Source organism: Lampetra planeri, chromosome 36, assembly GCF_965212315.1.
Source record: "Lampetra planeri chromosome 36, kcLamPlan1.2.h2, whole genome shotgun sequence".
In the NCBI taxonomy this organism is placed as follows: domain Eukaryota; kingdom Metazoa; phylum Chordata; class Hyperoartia; order Petromyzontiformes; family Petromyzontidae; genus Lampetra; species Lampetra planeri.
The window spans coordinates 1,950,347-1,968,913 of NC_136142.1; the positions used below are offsets into that span (position 1 = coordinate 1,950,347).

General features: G+C 46.6%; 1 protein-coding gene across 1 annotated transcript in view; it reads right to left on the reverse strand.

Moving 5' to 3' along the window:
- The window catches only part of LOC144730617 (neprilysin-like), a 51,673-nt gene extending 33,464 nt beyond the window's left edge, over positions 1–18,209 (reverse strand). The window contains exons 1-8 of the mRNA XM_078611265.1: positions 18,023–18,209; positions 14,132–14,173; positions 10,850–11,011; positions 8,002–8,085; positions 4,867–4,962; positions 2,534–2,652; positions 1,459–1,524; positions 739–873 (exon numbers count right to left, since the gene is read on the reverse strand). Of these exons, the coding sequence (XP_078467391.1) occupies positions 739–873; positions 1,459–1,524; positions 2,534–2,652; positions 4,867–4,962; positions 8,002–8,085; positions 10,850–11,011; positions 14,132–14,173; positions 18,023–18,167 (849 nt within the window). The 5' untranslated portion in view covers positions 18,168–18,209. The remainder of the gene's footprint in view (positions 1–738; positions 874–1,458; positions 1,525–2,533; positions 2,653–4,866; positions 4,963–8,001; positions 8,086–10,849; positions 11,012–14,131; positions 14,174–18,022) is intronic.
- Between the last annotated feature and the right edge of the window lie 358 nt (positions 18,210–18,567).

Consider the following 18,567-nt stretch of genomic DNA (forward strand, 5'->3'; position numbering starts at 1 on the left):
ACATCTGTCACTGCAAAGGGTCTTGCGGTGACAGTAGTAACTGAGCGTGCGACAATCGGAAACATGCTGTTGTCAGGTCGAATATATTCCGGCTCCACTTCGTTGCTATAAATGTCCATGTGATAAGCCACTTCGTTGGGCTATCATTTGTGGCCAGGTCGCTTCTGGAAAAGAGCTATGTAACTCAATCGGCCTTACCTAGTAAAATATAAATAGTTTTAGATTTTTAGTTTTAGTCCCACGGAAAACTAGGTAATTAAAAGTTGCAAAATGAACAGCAAAAAAGAAAAGTTTTCTGCGAGTAGAAACTATAGAGAGAGGTGTAATTCTTGAGATAGAGATGCAGCCTGAAAATTACTTGATTATAAAATCAACGTAGGGGAGGGCCCCATGACCAGTTCAGATAATCGTCACCGGTGTTGGCCGTAACTGGGAATTGTACTCGGGTAGTCGTGCTCATAGCGCAGAGCGCTTACCACCACAACAAACATACACACACACACTACCCTACGAGAACCACTGAAAATACAAACGTGACCCTAAGGTGAGACGCATGCCAAACGCTTAGATTGTTTTTTTCGTCGCGTAATTTACTCAAGCGGAAAATCTTTATTTGGGGGAAAACGAACGCAAATTTCCCATGTCACCCATTTCGCTTGATGCGCGACACAGCGAGATCCGTGACGCGCGCCGGGGGAACGCGCACGGATGGCAGTCAATGCCACTCGCTCGCATTACCTCCGCTATTTCCATCTCCAGCCGAAAGGCGCCTTCCATTTGCTCTTGAACGAAGTCAATATCGTCCGTGATATTCTTGTCCGCTCTGATTATCGTCGCCACAGCAATCATAGCCTTGAGATACGTGTCACGTACCTGCACGTGTGTGTGTATATATACAGGAGCGATAAGGGAAGACAGTGGTGGAGAGGGCATCGTGTTAAAATAGAACACATCTTCAAGGAGCCAAAGTGAGTGCTGGCTGTATTGTCATATTGGCCTTCATTGTTGATCTGTTGTTGTTGCGTTCTTTGCCATTGTCTTCTTGGTACAACGGCCTCTAATACTGGGAGCTATGAGGAGCCGCTCTATATGGTATTTGGCCTACTCTTCCACGCAGTTCAGGCGTCAATGAAGAGGTGGGAGTACGCCAATCTTTGCCCCACCATGCGTTACATGCCTGAACGGCCGACTGTGGCGGTGCCCATCTCTACTATCGAGTGGGCGTAGACAGTGGAGGATCTAATCAACCTTCGACATTGTTTGAAATGTCGTGCCGGGAGGTGAAATCGAACCGGTGGCCTCCAGATCACAAGCCCGGCGTGCTCACCATGACACCACTGCAGCATACCAGAGCCCCATTCATCGTCAATATTTTTATATTTTTGAGCTTCATGAGTTTAGCGGCAAGGAGCAGCAACGTGTTGTTTTCACAATGTGATGCCACCGTCGCCACCTCACCTGACTGTAGTAGCCTTTGTCAAAGTAAAAGTCACGGGTAGGGAGGCCCAGCGAGGGCTGGTCGATCTGTCGTTACAATAACAACGACAAGGTCATACGAATGGTAAGCAACAAAACAATCATCTCCCTGTGTAACCTGTTAAGACTGTCGGGGCTAAATGTGGTTAGTAAGCGGCTATTCATGCCAACACGTTACCACTGGGCGAAGACCCCAGAGCGGGCCCAGGACACGCTGCTGGCGGTGGGACGACGTCACTCGGCTGGCCTGGGAATGCCTGGGAATTCCCCAGGAAGAGCTAGAGTCTGTGTGTAGTAGTGTAGTGTATAGTGTATATTAGTGTAAAGTGTAGTAGTGTAGTGTATAGTAGTGTATAGTGTAGTAGTGTAATGTATAGTAGTGTGGTGTATAGTGTATAGTAGTGTAGTGTATAGTAGTGTATAGTGCAGTAGCGTATAGTAGTGTAAAATGTAGTAGTGTATAGTATAGTAGTGTAGAATATAGTAGTGTAGTGTATAGTAGTGTAGTCTATAGTGTAGTAGTGTATAGTGTAGTGTATAGTAGTGTAGTCTATAGTGTAGTAATGTATAGTGTATAGTGTAGTAGTGTATAGTGTAGTAGTGTACAGTAGTGTATAGTAGTGTATAGTGTAGTAGTGTATAGTGTAGTAGTGTATAGTATTGTATAGTAGTGTATAGTGTAGTAGTGTATAGTAGTGTATAGTAGTGTATAGTAGTGTAGTAGTGTATAGTGTAGTAGTGCTGAAGTCTGTCGCCAGGGAAAGGGACGTCTGGACTGCCACTACTCAACACGCTGCCGCCACGACCCTCGCCAGGACAAGCGGATTGAGAAACGAACGGACGGACGAACTAAGTTATCATTGGGATGAAGTACACATGGTGAGCAAACACTCAGAACACTATCAAATACCTCTGCCAAAGGTATTTGAAAGTCCTTAGCTTGGTATTATGGTTTCCCTCCCCCCCACTGTGCTCACGAGAGATTCTACGATTGACCGGGTGGACGCGTAGCTGGCGTAAGCTGGGGGGGGGGGGGGGGGGGGGCGGTCACACGCACGTAGATAGCGGAGGACTTGGAGTCATTCACGTCGCTCGCGACGCCGACGTCGAGGATCACCCGATTGCCGTAACGTGACGTCATGAAAGCAAGAACCTTCTCGAGCCTCCACTGGCCGCCTGCAGCACAAATCATCACGGGACGATTCACGAAAGAAACAAAAATCATCTCCTCCCAGCAGCGCCTGAAGAAGCTGCCCGCAGCACGCAGAGCGAAATGTCAGACATAACGTCAAAAAATATATAAAAAAATATATTAATTTATAAAAAATATCTATAATATAATATATATTTAAAAAATATATATTTTATTATTTTACCAGGTAAGGCTCAGTGACCTATACTGAATCACTTTTTTGATAAGCGACGTGGCCACACATGCTAGGTCAACGAAGTGGCTTATCACGTAGAAATGTATGGCAGCCAAATAACGCTAAACGCATGTTTCTAAATGTGGAGGGAAAACCCAGAGGGCGTGGGGAAAAATCCACTTGACCACGTAGAGGATATGCAAACTCCAAATATACAGAAGGTGTCAGAGTCGAGATCGAACCAACGACCTCCTCCATACCAGGCGAGGTAGTTCACATCTCGCCACCGTGGTGCCCAACATGCGGTACGACTAAAATATCACAGCGGAAGGCTGTAAACAACAAATTACATTTACTCGCCTGCGGTTTCAGATTACTTACCGTTAAACGCACGCTAATCAGTAGCAGAATCATTTCTGTCATTCGCTCCCGTTCACAGTCTTATTTTGTTGGCGCAGTTATCGGTGACTGGGGCTGGCGTCACCGTGCTACGCTTGAGAACCGGAATCCGAATCCAGGATCTCATCGCTCTGTCCCCTGAGCCACCTTGCCACCTTGGACGGAGACATTTCTTCATCAAAAATGGATGGTTAATTTACCCGGGGATTGGCAGGAGGTGTAAACTAAATTCGTAGTGTATAGTAGTCCCGGGGATTGACAGGAGGTGTAAATTGAGGATTATTTCCGCAAAAAAAAACGAGAGAAGGATTTAATTTTTAGAAGGGGTTTGCCAAATCTCTGCTCAACAGAGGGAGAGATCTTGGCTCTGGGTATCGGGAGACGAGGCTGCGGTGATTGAGCTGTGGGTGCTGCGGTGAGGATGGTGTTCTTGTGCACGCCGGGGATACCGTGATGGAATCCACAAGAGCTTCTAGTCCAGGGTTCGGCAGCCAAAATAACAAGACGAGCTTTTTTTTCTTCCGAAATCTGTTACAAAAACTCAATGCAAATAATGTATTTTATTATAATCGGGTAAGGCCCACTGAGCTGCATAGATTGTTTTTTCAGAAGCGACCCTGGCCACCAAAGATAGCTCAACGAAGTGGCCTATCACGTGGACATTTATAGCAGCTGAATACTTAAACGCATGTTTTCGAAAGGTGTGTCAGGGTCACGGTCGAACCCACGACCTCCTGTACACCAGGCGAGCTAGTTAACATCTCATAGCCACCGCGGCGCCCCGTACATTCAAGAGGCGCAGTGCTCGCGGTGAATGCGTGACGGCGGCCCTTGGGGCAGAGGTCGCAACCGGGTACCCGATACCCGTACCCTACCCGATACCCGGCTGCCCGTACCCGGCTGGGTATGGGTACGGGTACCCGTTTGCGACCCTGGTGCGGCCGGGTACGGGTACGGGTAGGCCGTGAGTCACTGGTGAGTCACCGTTTGTCACTCATTTCCCAACGTCTTGTCTCTTCTCACAATTCAACCCACCCGCGCCTGCAACATGGCTTCATCCCAGAGGTCGCAATCAGGTACCCGATACCCGTACCCTACCCGTACCCGGCCGGGTACGGGTAGGGTACGGGTACGGCCGGGTACGGGTACCCGTTTGCGACCCTGGTGCGGCCGGGTACGGGTACGGGTAAGGAATCAAACCCTTAATTCTAGATTTGAAGCCTTCGTGACTGCAAGGATTCATATTTTTAGGTTTTTTCGGTAAAGTCACTTAGGTAAAAAAAAAAAAATAATAAAAGTAAAATAAAATCAAAATCACGACGTTTCGGAGGCAACACAAGCTTCCGTCTTCAGGTGGAACCGTCACAGCACGATAGCTGTATCAAGCGAGACGGTTCCACCTGAAGACGGAAGCTTGTGTTGCCTCCGAAACGTCGTGATTTTTATTTCATTTTTATTTTACTTTTATTAATTTAAATGTTTTACCTACGTGACTTTACCGAAAAAACCTAAGAATATGAATCAAAACCCGTTTGCGACCTCTGCCTTGGGGAGAGCTGCAGGCGGCACCAGAGGCGCAGGTGGCCGACGCCTGCCCGAGACCAGCGCGGGCACGCACTCCTACCGTAGGTGGAATTCCAATCGACGGTGGCAACGGGCCACTCGAGCACATCCTCCAAGAGCCACAGCAGCGGCTCGGAATCTCTTTCCTCAATAGCTTCTGTAACAACACACCGTTCACGGGTCACGTGAGCCTGCCTGGCTATCAATGGGATCTCACGCACTACGCACGGCAGTGCATGCAGACGTTCAAGCCGGCCATCGCGAGTGTGCCAGCGGTCAAAGTGTGCGGATTTTCTGAGATATAAAATGCGCGTGTTTGTCAATCTTATGCCGTACATGCCGTGACGGGGGAGGGGGAGGGGGTTATTTGATCATTCTGTACCGCTGTGGTTCGTGCGGCTTGGTGAAGGCAGGGGGAGGGAGCATAGATGTTGGAGCACAGTACAGTAGAACCATCGGATATCGCCGCACGAACTTTTGGTGACAAGAGTAGCCCCGAAGCAACAGCCTATAACACCTGTGCTGTGCACAGTGGTCGCCCATCCGAGCGCTGCCCAGGCTCAACGCCTGCTTAGCTCCTGTGATCCGAGGAGATCGAGAGAACTCCGGGTGGACGTAGTGTAAAGCGATTAAAAAATAGAGAAAGTTAATTGAAACATAAATTACATATTTACATGGAACATTGTGCTCCCAACTAATGGAGGGGGGTCAGTACAAATTGCATGGATAGATTAACAGAGACGTGTATCATTTAACACATTTATACTCATGAATGAGTAATATTGCTGCATGTCATCTTTGGCCACGCGATATAAAACGGAATGTTATCATCATTGAAAGGTAAAGGTGCAGCTCTGCAATTGCTTGTTCATGCCACTGCTGGTAGAAGGGCCTCCACTTTCAAGGGCATGTTTGGCCTACTCTTCCACGCAGTCCAGACGGAAGTACCCACACTTTGCCCCACCACATTCGACCTGCCGATATGCGAACTGTATTGCACCCTTTGATGCTTCTGGGTGGACCGAGGGGACGGGAAGGAGGGGAATTTAAGAAACCTGCAGCGTTGCTTTGAACTTCTGTCCATTCACAATACACTCCCAAGAGATGTTGTTGTTGTCGTCGTCGTCGGAAATGTAGATTGTGATTGAACCCCTGTATTAAAGTACGTTATGTCTTTTTTTGTTTTGTTCGCAATACGTGGTGGGAATCGAACGAGAGGCCTCGTGCATTGCGAGTCCATCGCGTTCACCTTTGCACCGCGGCAGCGCTGCCAACGATAAAAGTGCCACTTCAGAAGCAAGCCCCTAATCCCCCACGCTGCTTAAAGGGCACCTCGTGAGGTTTCCTGATACGTGCCATTAACCCAGCACGTAGCAGAGTAAGTGTAGGAATGCAGATGTCATGTCGACTTGCAAAAGTATGCTGGGATACCAGAAATGTTTTGCTCATGAAGATATCTCTTTCAATACGTACGCAATTTTACATTTATATATCCTGCATCTATATCATCCCTTGCAATAATTCCAGCATGCTGTAAAATGCAGGAATGCTGATGTCATCTCGACTCGCAAAGCATGCTGGGATTCCAGTTATGTTATATCTCTGTGCATATGTTTGCATATATACAGCGTATTATCCGTGCACATTCACCGCTCTCCTCCGAGGACAATGGGAGCCCCTCAAGGCAAATGCGTCTTATCGCCTTGCCTCCGGACACTTCATCCTAAGCACCCCTCTGCAGCATTCTAATGCATTCCTCCCGTTCTGTCATGTGCACCGCTGTAGTTGCAATCCCACCCGAATGCACTGCAGCGCAGGTTTCTCTTCTCCTAACGGAGACGAAGGAAGAGGCTCTGTAAAACGTTGCACGCTAATCTCTCAACGTGTGCACGGGGTGGGTATGCAGTGGTTTGCTCGTGGGGCTGTGAACCCAACGAACCGATTTCCCATCTCCGATTAGCGCGGTTGGCTACGTACGGTGCGAAAGAATTTCGGGATGGTCAAACCCCCACTCCTCCACGTCCCCATTCTACTTCAACATCACAGATAACGCTGTGATGTTCTTTAGCACTGTACCGCGTATTGCCCGGCACGATGGCCGACGTTTCATTCCACGAATCAGCACCTGAAAAAGAGCACCGCCCAGCCCGCAGAGCGAAACGCCGGACATCGTGGCGAGGAGTGTGTGCTACGACTTGAATGCAACAGTTCTTCAGATAACTACTTCCTATCGCCATTAGTTTGCCTCTTCGCCACACTAGGTGGTGCACTGCCTATCATGCCCTGGTATGGAGGTGTTTGTCACGTGGAAATCAACGATTTTTTTGTTTAATTCCTGCAAGAGCTGAAGTGAGCTGAATTATGCAAAGAAAAGCTATAATTCTACAGCTGCATGCAAAAGCCTTGGTTTGATGTCAAGTGATTGCCAGCTGGATGTGGTGGCGATATGATGAACTTATTTCGCACCATATGTAGCCAACCGTGCTCATCGGAGGTGCGGGGGAAGGACAACAAACTAACCACAAAAAGCAGTTCCAAAGAAATGAGTGTTCCCATCTCGAATTTAGCTTAGCTTGACAATATTTCTGTGCGTACATCCGAGACCAGGCCAAGCCCATCGACACGCCACACTCGAAAAATACAGTGGGGTTTTCATGACAAGTGTCTGAAACCAAGATCTCAACTGGCCCAGAAATCTCAACGGCGGAGGGTCCGGCGCTCTGCGCGTACGCACGCATTGTACGTTCTCAACTTCTAGATTTGAAGCTTTCGTGACTGCAAGGATTCATATTCTTAGGTTTTTTCGGTAAAGTCACGTAGGTAAAAAAGTAAAAATTAAAATTAATAAAAGTAAAATAAAATAAAAATCACGACGTTTCTGAGGCAACACAAGCATCCGTCTTCAGGCTGTGACGGTTCCACCTGAAGACGGAAGCTTGTGTTGCCTCCGAAACGTCGTGATTTTTATTTTATTTTACTTTTATTAATTTTAATTTTTACCTACGTGACTTTACCGAAAAAACCTAAGAATATGTTCTCAACTTCCTCCACGCCGTACGTAGCCAAGCCGTGCTCGTCGGAGGTGCACCGGCACGGCCACCTGGCGATCAGCGGCTCTGCGACTTCTCCTTGTGGACTCGTCCGGCTGCTCGGTGGCGTTGTTCCCCCCCGCCCCGCCCGCCCGATCACCACTCACCCTCGTCCATGCAGGACAGGTAGAGCTGCTTGGCCTTCGTCACCGCGTCTCTGTCCCCGCTGCCGGCGGCCTCCTCCAGCAGCCCTGGGGACAACGCGAGAGGCGTTCTTCTCTTTTTTTGCGGGGGAGGGGGGGGGCGAGCGATTCGCATGATGCGTGGCGGTGGATGTTGACGATGCGATAAGAGACGCCGGCGGGCTGACAGTGAAGCGCAACACGGTAGCACGGCGCAGGATGGAATTCCGTTTTGAAATGGACATCGTAAAAAAAACCTGCGTGTGCATCCCTGGCCTGGTATATCATCTACGTGCCGCGAAGTAGGGCGAATCTCAAATGTGCTGCCTATTATAGAGTTTGTTTCCTTTTAGAGAAATGTATAAAGAAATGTGTTATTCGTACTTATTCACCACAACCAACGCAGTATCACATTGATGTTCTTACAATTCTAACCAAGTATAGATTTCACTTACAACCTATAAAATGTTATAATAATATTTAACTTGTTACATTTTCACATTGGCTCTTGTTTTCACTTTTCATTAAAGTATCAGGATGACAATGAGCTGTGAAGGCCTTCATCCAACAATGGATTGACCGCGGCTGACGATGATCAATATTGCAGGCTTTTCTTTTGCTGGTAAAATTGGAAGAACATTAATTTTGTTAATTATAATTACATGGTGGCCTTCAAATTAAGAAAAATGCTGAAGCACCCGGCTTCGCACTATCCCGGATGGCGGCGAATGATCATAAACTCAGCATGGGCGACGTGGGCCACACCCGATGCACAGTGGCGCTTATTAAAGACAGCCCCCCTTGCACTGCAACGGCAGCGAACTTCAAACACTGGAACGCACCGTGAATATCACCCCCCCCCCCCCCGCTGGCAGAACAACAAAAAAACTTTGTTCGGCATCCGACGATATTTCTTAACTGGCCATCTAAACTTGATCTACCCTTGCAAATGTTATGTCCACGCTGACGGAAGACGAATAAGACTGCACCGAGGGAGCCACGGCATGAAATGCCTGTGATTCAGCACTCTAAGAGGCGTCGTACAGATCTGTGAACCTCCCAGATCCGCTGGGCAGGAAGAAGACAGTACAGCAAATGGGTTGTGAACCCTGGGCTGTGCTGATCTTTGAGTGGCTGTGTACTCTTACTCGTTCAGAAACATCATCTTTACGTTGTGTATTTATACTGGAGGAATCCGATGAGTTATTAAGCTCTTTTTTCACACAAATGTTTTCTCTCTGGACACGTGCTTTTTTCCCCACATGCAAAAACATATTTAAATATGAGTGTCCAAATAGCCCAATGCAGGGGCCTCCTGAAAGAGTTTCTTGGGAGTCAGCGAGGTTTTCTTGAATACATTAAATGAGTAAATAAATCATGGTATCCATCACTTATTTATCGGTTGAATCACACGCCCGTAAATATGTATGAGTTCCTGCTCCTGATTTACCGCAAACACAACAACTGCCACATCCCGCTGAGCAGCGGTGATGTCACCGCAGCGTTAGTGCCAGGTTAGGTGAACTCTGAAGTCAATTGCAGGGGGCGACGGCTTGCCGATGAAGAGTTCACAAGAGAGACTGAGGTATTACGAGCTAATAGATTGTGATGTGCTGTCAACTCCCTGGCCCTGTTCAAGTCAAGGTTCAAGGATTTCCCACTTCTCCCTTTGTCTCTGACTGACTGCCTCTTTCTCCCTCTCAATAATATAGAAACGTAAGAAACATGGATTTAGAGTGTTTGGCTGCCGGCTATAGATTTACACATGATAAGCCACTTCAATGACCTATCATTTGTGACCAGGTCGCGTTTTAAAAAGGAGCCATTTTGCTCAGTGGGCTTTATGTCTTTAAAATAAAAATAGTTAAAATAGTTAAATATAAATATTCCCACTGCTTTTGCACATTACCTAGAGATACGGTCACATCTCTAGACGACGTATGAATCAAGTGGATTTAATTGCAAGCGCATTTGGAAAAGCACTCATGAGATTCAATTGCAAATCCACACACACAGACACACCCCCACACTGTGAAATAACGCAACCGGCATCTGGGAAGCATGTGAAGTCATCGATGCACAATCTCAGATAAATCAGCATTTTGAGGGATATCTGGAGCTGCAATGTAATGACTCATACGTGGCAACGTGGGATTATCAACGTACACCGTCAACAACAACAGCTGTTCCATTACGGAGCCTGCTACCCTGACGTGTCGGCCATCCACCAAAAGGTGGCCTGGTCCGGCCTTCCTTCAACGGCAATCGAAATGTAATCTACAAGTTTTTAAATCTAGATTTGAAGTTTTCGTGACGACAGGGATCCATACTCTTTGGTTCTTACGGTGAAGTCACGTAGGTATTAAAAAAACATGTTCTTTCTTTGGTTTTCCCACCTGATGATGATTGCTTGTGTTGCAATCGAAACGTCGTGATTTAATTTATTTTATTTTATACCTACGTGACTTTACCGAAAGAACCAAAGAATACAAGTTTTGTTGTTCTTGTAAAATCCCTCCCGCGCCTCTGACCACCCTAGCAGTGTCCGTGGGTAGGCCAAATTCCCCTTTCTGGCGGAGGCCCCTCCACTCGCAGTGGTATGAGCAATTCATTTCATGGATGCACCTTTACCCTTTACCTCGCATGAGAATGATATTCACAATGCCGCCGTAAAGATGAAGGGTACCGTAATGAGTGTGTTAGGGTGGTGGTGGTTGTGGTCCTGTACACGCCTGCAATAAGGTACATTTAAGGCCAATTTTCTGGTCAGTCTGATGCAACGCAGTCCTATACTTTGCGGCTTGGGAACATTGCGTGAGGTTTAATACTTAACTTTTCAGGACAATTTCCAGATGATCGTCCAGAACGTGAAAGGTTCCATAATAGCCACTGTCTTCCGGAATGACTTGCTTCTTTGGCCATCCTCCGCAAGCAAACTCGTAGAAATTATCACACGGGTCAGCCGCAGGGTTCATGCCCTCCAGCAAACGTGTGGCTGGGAAACAGAATAACAAACACGTGCACACGTAACAAAGGCAAAGATCAACCGGGTAGCTTTTAACGTACTGTGGGGCAAGTGGTGTTATGGGGCACCTAATGAGGCCAGCACGGCACACAAGGGGGCGGGGGAGGGTGGGTGGCCAACACCACTTCCGGTAGCCTATTTAGCCCCCCAATTCGGATGCTTACACAGTACACCAGGTACTAATTTCAAGGTTGAGTCAATCTAGGGGAGGCCTCGTAATGGTTCAGATATTTACCACCGATGTTGGCCATGAGCGGGAATCGAACACGGGTTGACGGCTTCGTAGGCTGGTGAGCTAACTACAGCGCCACCACTCCCCACGCGCCCTTGCACGCACACACACACACGCGTGTGTGTGTGTGTACACGTGTGTGTGTGAACAGAGATGCGCAATACACAGCCCCAGCTCCCACTTCCACACACCCAATGAACCTTGGCCATGAAATATTAGAGACCATTTTAAATAATTGATTGAACTCGCACCGCTCTTAGTTGTACGAGCCCTTTCAGGAAAAAAAATAGGGTTTTTATATAAATATTGATGATGATCCATCGCGGATGTACAACCCCTCGACGGGTCTGCCCCTGTCCGCGATGAGCACCGCACGTGCCCGCGAGAGCAACTGGCCGCGACTCAAGTGCAACCACCCCCACCCACCCCCCCCAATGGGATCCACTACGGACAACGAACAATTCCTGAATTCTCATTTCAGCAAAAAAAAAGCCCCCAACGGACGCAGAGAGCAGCAGCAGCAGCGCTCTCGTAATTAAATTGGCTCCGCCTCACATTTATCGTGGGGCATCTCTGGCAATTTGTTAATTCACGTCACCGACCGTCGGAGCGAGCCGACACGAGCCGGAGCGAATGGAGAGAGCCGTAGCCAGCCGGAGCGAGCGGAATGTATATGCCCCCCTATTCGTGGAAGTGCTGCGATCGAGTTTGCGGCGGGAGGCATCGGTGTGGGTTGGGATTCGTAGTTGGCGGCAGGGGGTGGACACGGGGGAGCGCGAGTGGTTTTGGAATAAACGACAATCAAGTGGTCAGCAATGCACAGCTCCGCATCACCTATGCATGTGTATGTATGTATGTTGAACTTTTACTGGTAGGAACCTCCTGGTTACACCTGCTCACAGGGGATTATTGTGTCCGTCCGTTCGTCGTGAATCCAAAAATGGGAGGGGTGGAGCTGGGTGGAGAGTGGAGGGTGGGGAGGGGCTGGGTGGGGAGGGTGGGGCTGGGTGGGGGGTGGGAGGGGTGGGGCTGGGTGGGGAGGGGAGGGGCTGGTCACCCCGTGGTGCCCTTATAAAACTCAACGTTTAACCTACTCACGCCGGCTTGTGCCCGCCCTCACAGTCGGCCATATTTGCGGAATACACCACGCCGCCGTTGACCCTGGCCATTGACCGAGCAACCCAACGTTCCTACCAGCTCCCTCCGCAGGAATGTGTTGTGGCACCCATAGGTAGCCAACCGTGCTAATTGGAGGTGCGGGCGGGGTGGATAACAAAACTCAATAGAAAAAGCAGTTCTAGAGAAATGTGCTTTCAATCGAGTTTTAAAAGGCAATAGCTCCAAGACAATAACAACAATAGGCTTGTGTGTCTCGAGAGACAATTATTTTGCGCCTTACGAGATCAGCTGTAGGTTTTGCAGCGCCTAGAATGACTTAGTAGGACAAATGAAAGTGATTAATACTTGGATAGATAGCACAATAAAAATGCTGAAAATTACAGATATCACAGTGATATGTATGACAAGTCATGGTCAAGAGGATATCATGGCCAATGGCATGAATGCCACATTTCACCATCACCTCCTTCTTTCTGATGCATGCCACAGCTATTACACAGTTCACGCCTGGCCTCCAAGAACAGCTCTTACACTCTCATCATCATCATCATCTAGATTATTGGGCTGATATACATTTCTACGTGACAAGCTATTTCGTTGTGCTATTATTTGTGGCCAGGTCGCTTCTGAAAAATAAGTTAATAGATCAGTGGGCTTTACCTGGTAAAATAAAGTTTTTGTCTTTAGTGATTTTCTTACCTTTCCCATACTTGACACTCCAATCGTGTTTTTGTATTGTTTGTTGCTGTAACTTTCTGACCTGTCCCTACTGGACATCTGTAAACAAGAGCTTAATAGCTCATCGGATTCCTTAAGTATAAATATTATGATTCTATTTCGATTTAAATCTTTCGTGACTGCAGGGATTCATCTTCTTGGTTCTTTCGGTAAAGTCACGTAGAATGGAAATAATAAGACTCTGTCTTCTCGACAGACCTGTTCTTCACCTGAGGACGGCTGCTTGCGTTGTGGCCGAAACGTCGTGAGAATTATTTTATTATGTTTTATTTTTATTGTTATTATTTCATTATTTCCATTCTACATGACTTAACCGAAAGAACCAAGAAGATTATGATTCTAATCACTATCTAGCTTCGAGGATATCCCTCATCATCAACCTCTGAGTGCCAGTCCAATGCCCCGTCTTGCAAACCGGCTCTCCCTCCTTTCTGCATGCACGTCCCACGAGTCACAACCCCCTCTTTCCAATTACATCTATACAACATTTCCCTGTCACATTAATGCTCATTGCATTATCGTGCTACGAAATTACTCCCTTGTGCGACGGACTGAATTGGCTGGGCCCTTAACAACAGCGGAGCAAGTCATTTAAACATTCGGGAAAGGGGAAAAAAAAGTAAAGTCAGTGACATGTCTTGTTCATGAGGATTGAGACAGTGCTCATCTCATGTTTACAGCCCTGAGCGAACGGTGGAATTTCCACCTCCCTATCCACCGCCGACTTCCTTAGAACCTCACACAACCTTCCGACTGCGACCTGACTCAGGAAAAGCTGGCATAATTTTGTCACTCACCTTTCAAACAACGATTGGATCACACAGATGCATTGCAAGTGGTTCAGGTAATCGGAGCAGATGTTAACTTTCCAACATGCAATTACCGGTGTTCACACGGTAAAGAGAACGCACGCTTCTGGGTTAAGCAAACAGCAATGGTATTCTTAACACAGTTTACAATTTAATTGCAGGCATCATTGATTAAAAAATATCCCATCTCACCTGCTATTGCACAGTCTGCTGATGTGCATGGTGTCACAGGATCTGTGGGACAATGACAGATGGAAAGAGCAAAACAATTTAAAAAAACAACTTAAAGTGTACGTAGCTGGCTTGTTCGGGTGGCTAATAATGCGTAACGGCACTGACCTGGCATCGCTGAGAACCTGGGTTCAAACCCAGGTGAAGGAAGAAAGCAAGCAAACGCTGGACTGGGTTATATCGTCTGTGTCTCATCAGAAGAGTCAGGCGTGTTAAGTAAATTCTGCTTTGTTGCCAGATGTTTTTGGCAAGAACACTCTGTTTAATTAATGTAATTCTGATAATACTGGTCTCCAATGCACACAGACTGGCAGGCTAAAATATATTACTTTTCTCTGGAGGGACAAACAGAGGACTGTTTATTTATTTGAATACTTATAGCGCTCCACAACAATGTATAAAAAGTTGTTGTTCTTTTAAAATAAAATACTGAATACTCTCTGTATAAATGAAAACAATTTGCCAGGAAATTAGAATATGTATCAAAAATAAATTTTAATTCCACCAGCGTATTGGATTTCCAGACTAATCTTATCGAGCGGAATAATCTTATATGCTTCTTGTTGCCGGTCCTGAGTAGGTAAACAATTTAATTCGGTGAAATTAAACCGGGGCGCCCACAAAAAGGCCATTTAAATAACCAATTACACTGCAATATATTGCCTTTTTAGCAATTTAGAAAAAAAAAAGAATAAACCATAAAATTTACTGCAAACTGAAGAATTACTTGGAAAATATTTATAGGTTGCGTAGAGACAGCTTGACTTTAAAATTCGGCATGAAGGTTTTGCATAACTCATCAAATTGCTGCACGCATTTAAACGATAACGGCCACTATATACACTCGGTGATTCCATGCACCGCGTCATCTGCTGCACATCCCACAATGCAGCAGAGCGAGAGTCACGAGGAGGCTCACGACAAGCGGAACCAGCCAGGTGGCTCAGCGGTCAGCCAATCGTCCCTCTGGGGTCGATAAAACAGATATCACTTTCGCGTAGGAACGTAGCAATTCCACGATTGGCTCAGGGCTATGAACGGAAGATGAGCACCGCCTCAACGGCCCGTTTGAGCAGGAATTCAGTTACGATTTTTTCCCCCGCTCAGAACTAACGGCAAAATATGTTTAGTGAGTGGTCTTTAAATATTTACATCTTACAATTAAGCTTCCAGAATTCGTGGTAGGGAATAGCTGTTTTCCATTGCAAGAGTGAAATTTCTGCTTCATTTTCAGCATACTTTCTTGATATGATGACCTGCCAGAGATGCACTCAGCAGGGCCATTGAAAATGCGATCACAGTTTTACATTGAGAGACAAAAAAAATTTGATGAAAAAAACGTCCTAAGCGGGCGTCCGTTAACACTGAATGCATATATAAGAACTGAGTGGTGTCAACATATTTTCAACTAATGCCTAGCCAAATAAACTTGGTGTCCATTGCACATGCCCCATTCATGTTATGATCCACTGTAAAAAAAATTCTTATTCACGGTTCTACGTAAGTTTATCACTTCTAAGCACCCACTTTGTCTACCCAGTAGCGTGTTAAGTGTATTGTCCTTCCCCTGCACCTGTGAATAGCACGGTGGGCTACGTACGGTGCGATAGAAGTTCAACATACATACAAAGTAGAAGTGGCTACACCACAGTGAGTCGATTGGTGGTGCATTAAAGCGTCGGTCTGGCTGCGTCTGTTAGCGTGGCAGAGTAGGCCAAAGTCTCATCAAGTGGAGGGGGGGGGGCAGGCCTCTCTAAAGTCATCCAGAGCTTCTCCACGTGGGCGCCCTTCCATCAGCGGCGGGCGTGAGCCGTGTTAACGTCACCAAACGTACGCATTCCCACGAAAGTGGGCGATATTCTTGTCGCCATAGCTAAGAAGCTGGCCCGGTGACACAGCGTCCTAGAATTACACGGTCGGAGAGGCACGCCACCGTTCTCTACAGCGCGCCCACACCTTCGATCGGAGTGAACCACCACGTGTGACTGCCGCATTTCCGACGTCGCAACGACGATCCTGTGATTGAGCAAACAGAATGATAGGATAACGCACTTTGGCTCTGGCTTGTTATCCTGACATCGAGTGACAATCATCGGACCCGCGGAGTCAAACGAGCCACCTTCTGCGACTCCAGGACAGATAATTCATCCACTTTACTTAAACCACGTTGACGAATGACTTGGCAATGTCTCAGCCTAAAGCACGTGTAAGGCAGCAGCCCCATTACCAGAGGTGTGGACTCGAGTCATGTGACTTGGACTCGAGTCAGACTCGAGTCATGAATTTGATGACTTGCGACTCGACTTGGACTTGCATAACAATGACTTTGTCCCACCTCTGCCCATTACACTCGGGAAGGGAGGGGGGATGTAATGGCTGTGTCCCACACATTGTAATGGCTGCTCACACACACACACACTGCCTTGCTACGGTAACCTTCTTTCAATTCTTTCATTTGCAAGCGGGGCGACAGGCAGAGCAGAACACGCGACAGGCACAAGCACATCGCGTATCATTCTTCATTCTGTTTAGTATTTGTTGTTGTCAGCATGCAACTTTCCCACTGCTGGGCAAAGGCCTTCCCCCCAATGTTCTTCCTCTCCTCCCTTTCCCCAGCTGCTCCTGTCCAGCAGTCACCTCCGAAGTCTGGCTGCTGCCACCTCTTCCACGGATGTTCGCATGCCGTATCTTGCTAATTTCCACTAAATGTTATATATATGTTTTTAAACGGTCAAGATTTGTTTAAATATCTGTAACATCAACTGTGCCATGCCTCCACCCCTCTGATTAGCACGGTTGGCAAGGTGCGAATTGAGTTCAACGCACATACATACATACACACATACATACATACACACATACATACACACATACATACATACATACACACACACATACATACACACATACACGCATACACACATACACACACACATACACACATACATACATACACACATACACACATACATACATACACACATACACACATACATACACACATACACACACACATACACACACACATACATACACACATACATACACACACACATACACACATACATACACACACACATACACACATACATACATACACACATACACACATACACACACACATACACACACACATACATACACACACACATACATACACACATACATACATACACACATACATACACACATACATACACACATACATACATACACACATACACACATACATACACACATACACACACACATACACACACACATACACACACACATACATACACACATACATACACATACATACACACACACATACATACACACATACATACACACATACATACACACACACATACACACACACATACACACACACACATACATACACACATACATACACACATACATACACACACACACATACATACACACATACATACACACATACACACATACATACACACATACATACACACACACATACATACACACATACATACAAACATACATACACACATACATACACACATACACACACATACATACACACACACATACATACACACATACATACAAACATACATACACACATACATACACACATACACACACATACATACACACATACATACATACACACATACATACACACATACATACATACACACATACATACACACATACATACACACATACATACACACATACATACATACATACACACATATATACATACACACATACATACACACATACATACATACACACATACATACGAGGGTTTTTTTTGCAGTACCGTCCCCCCAACCCCACTCCTAACGAGGTCACCCTTTCAGGGCCCAAAGCGAGCACCTTTCCTGGTCCCGAAGAGGGTGATGAAAACGACGAGGGCGACGGCCAGCACAGCCGTTGTCACGGTCAAGCCGATCTCCAGGACGGTCCATCGAGGCCTCGACGGTTTGTCCACAATGTTGGCCTCACTCTCCGAAATCTGCATGTTAGCTCAGCGCACCGGCCAGAGTAGCTGCGTCCGTTGACGGGTCTGCATCGGTGAGAATGAATGCACAGACTGACAATGAGGCTACTTCAAGGCTGCGTTAAACACGGAGTCAATCAGCTGTCTCACAAAGGCACCTTCGTGTTAAGAGAACACGGCCCATGGAATCAAATATTGCAGAACTACTTCTGAAATGCCCTCGATGGACCTCAGGCCATATTCGAGGAAATACATCGACAGTTTTAGTCACGTGACTGCCAAATAAAGAATTTTTATTCTTAAGGCTGGAATTTATCCAAAATTTGAAAACCAAATTCAACACGATTGTTTTGGTGCAGTTATCAAGTCACTTCACGTGAGAATCAAGTTTAGTCAGCACATTACCCGACCCTAGATTTGA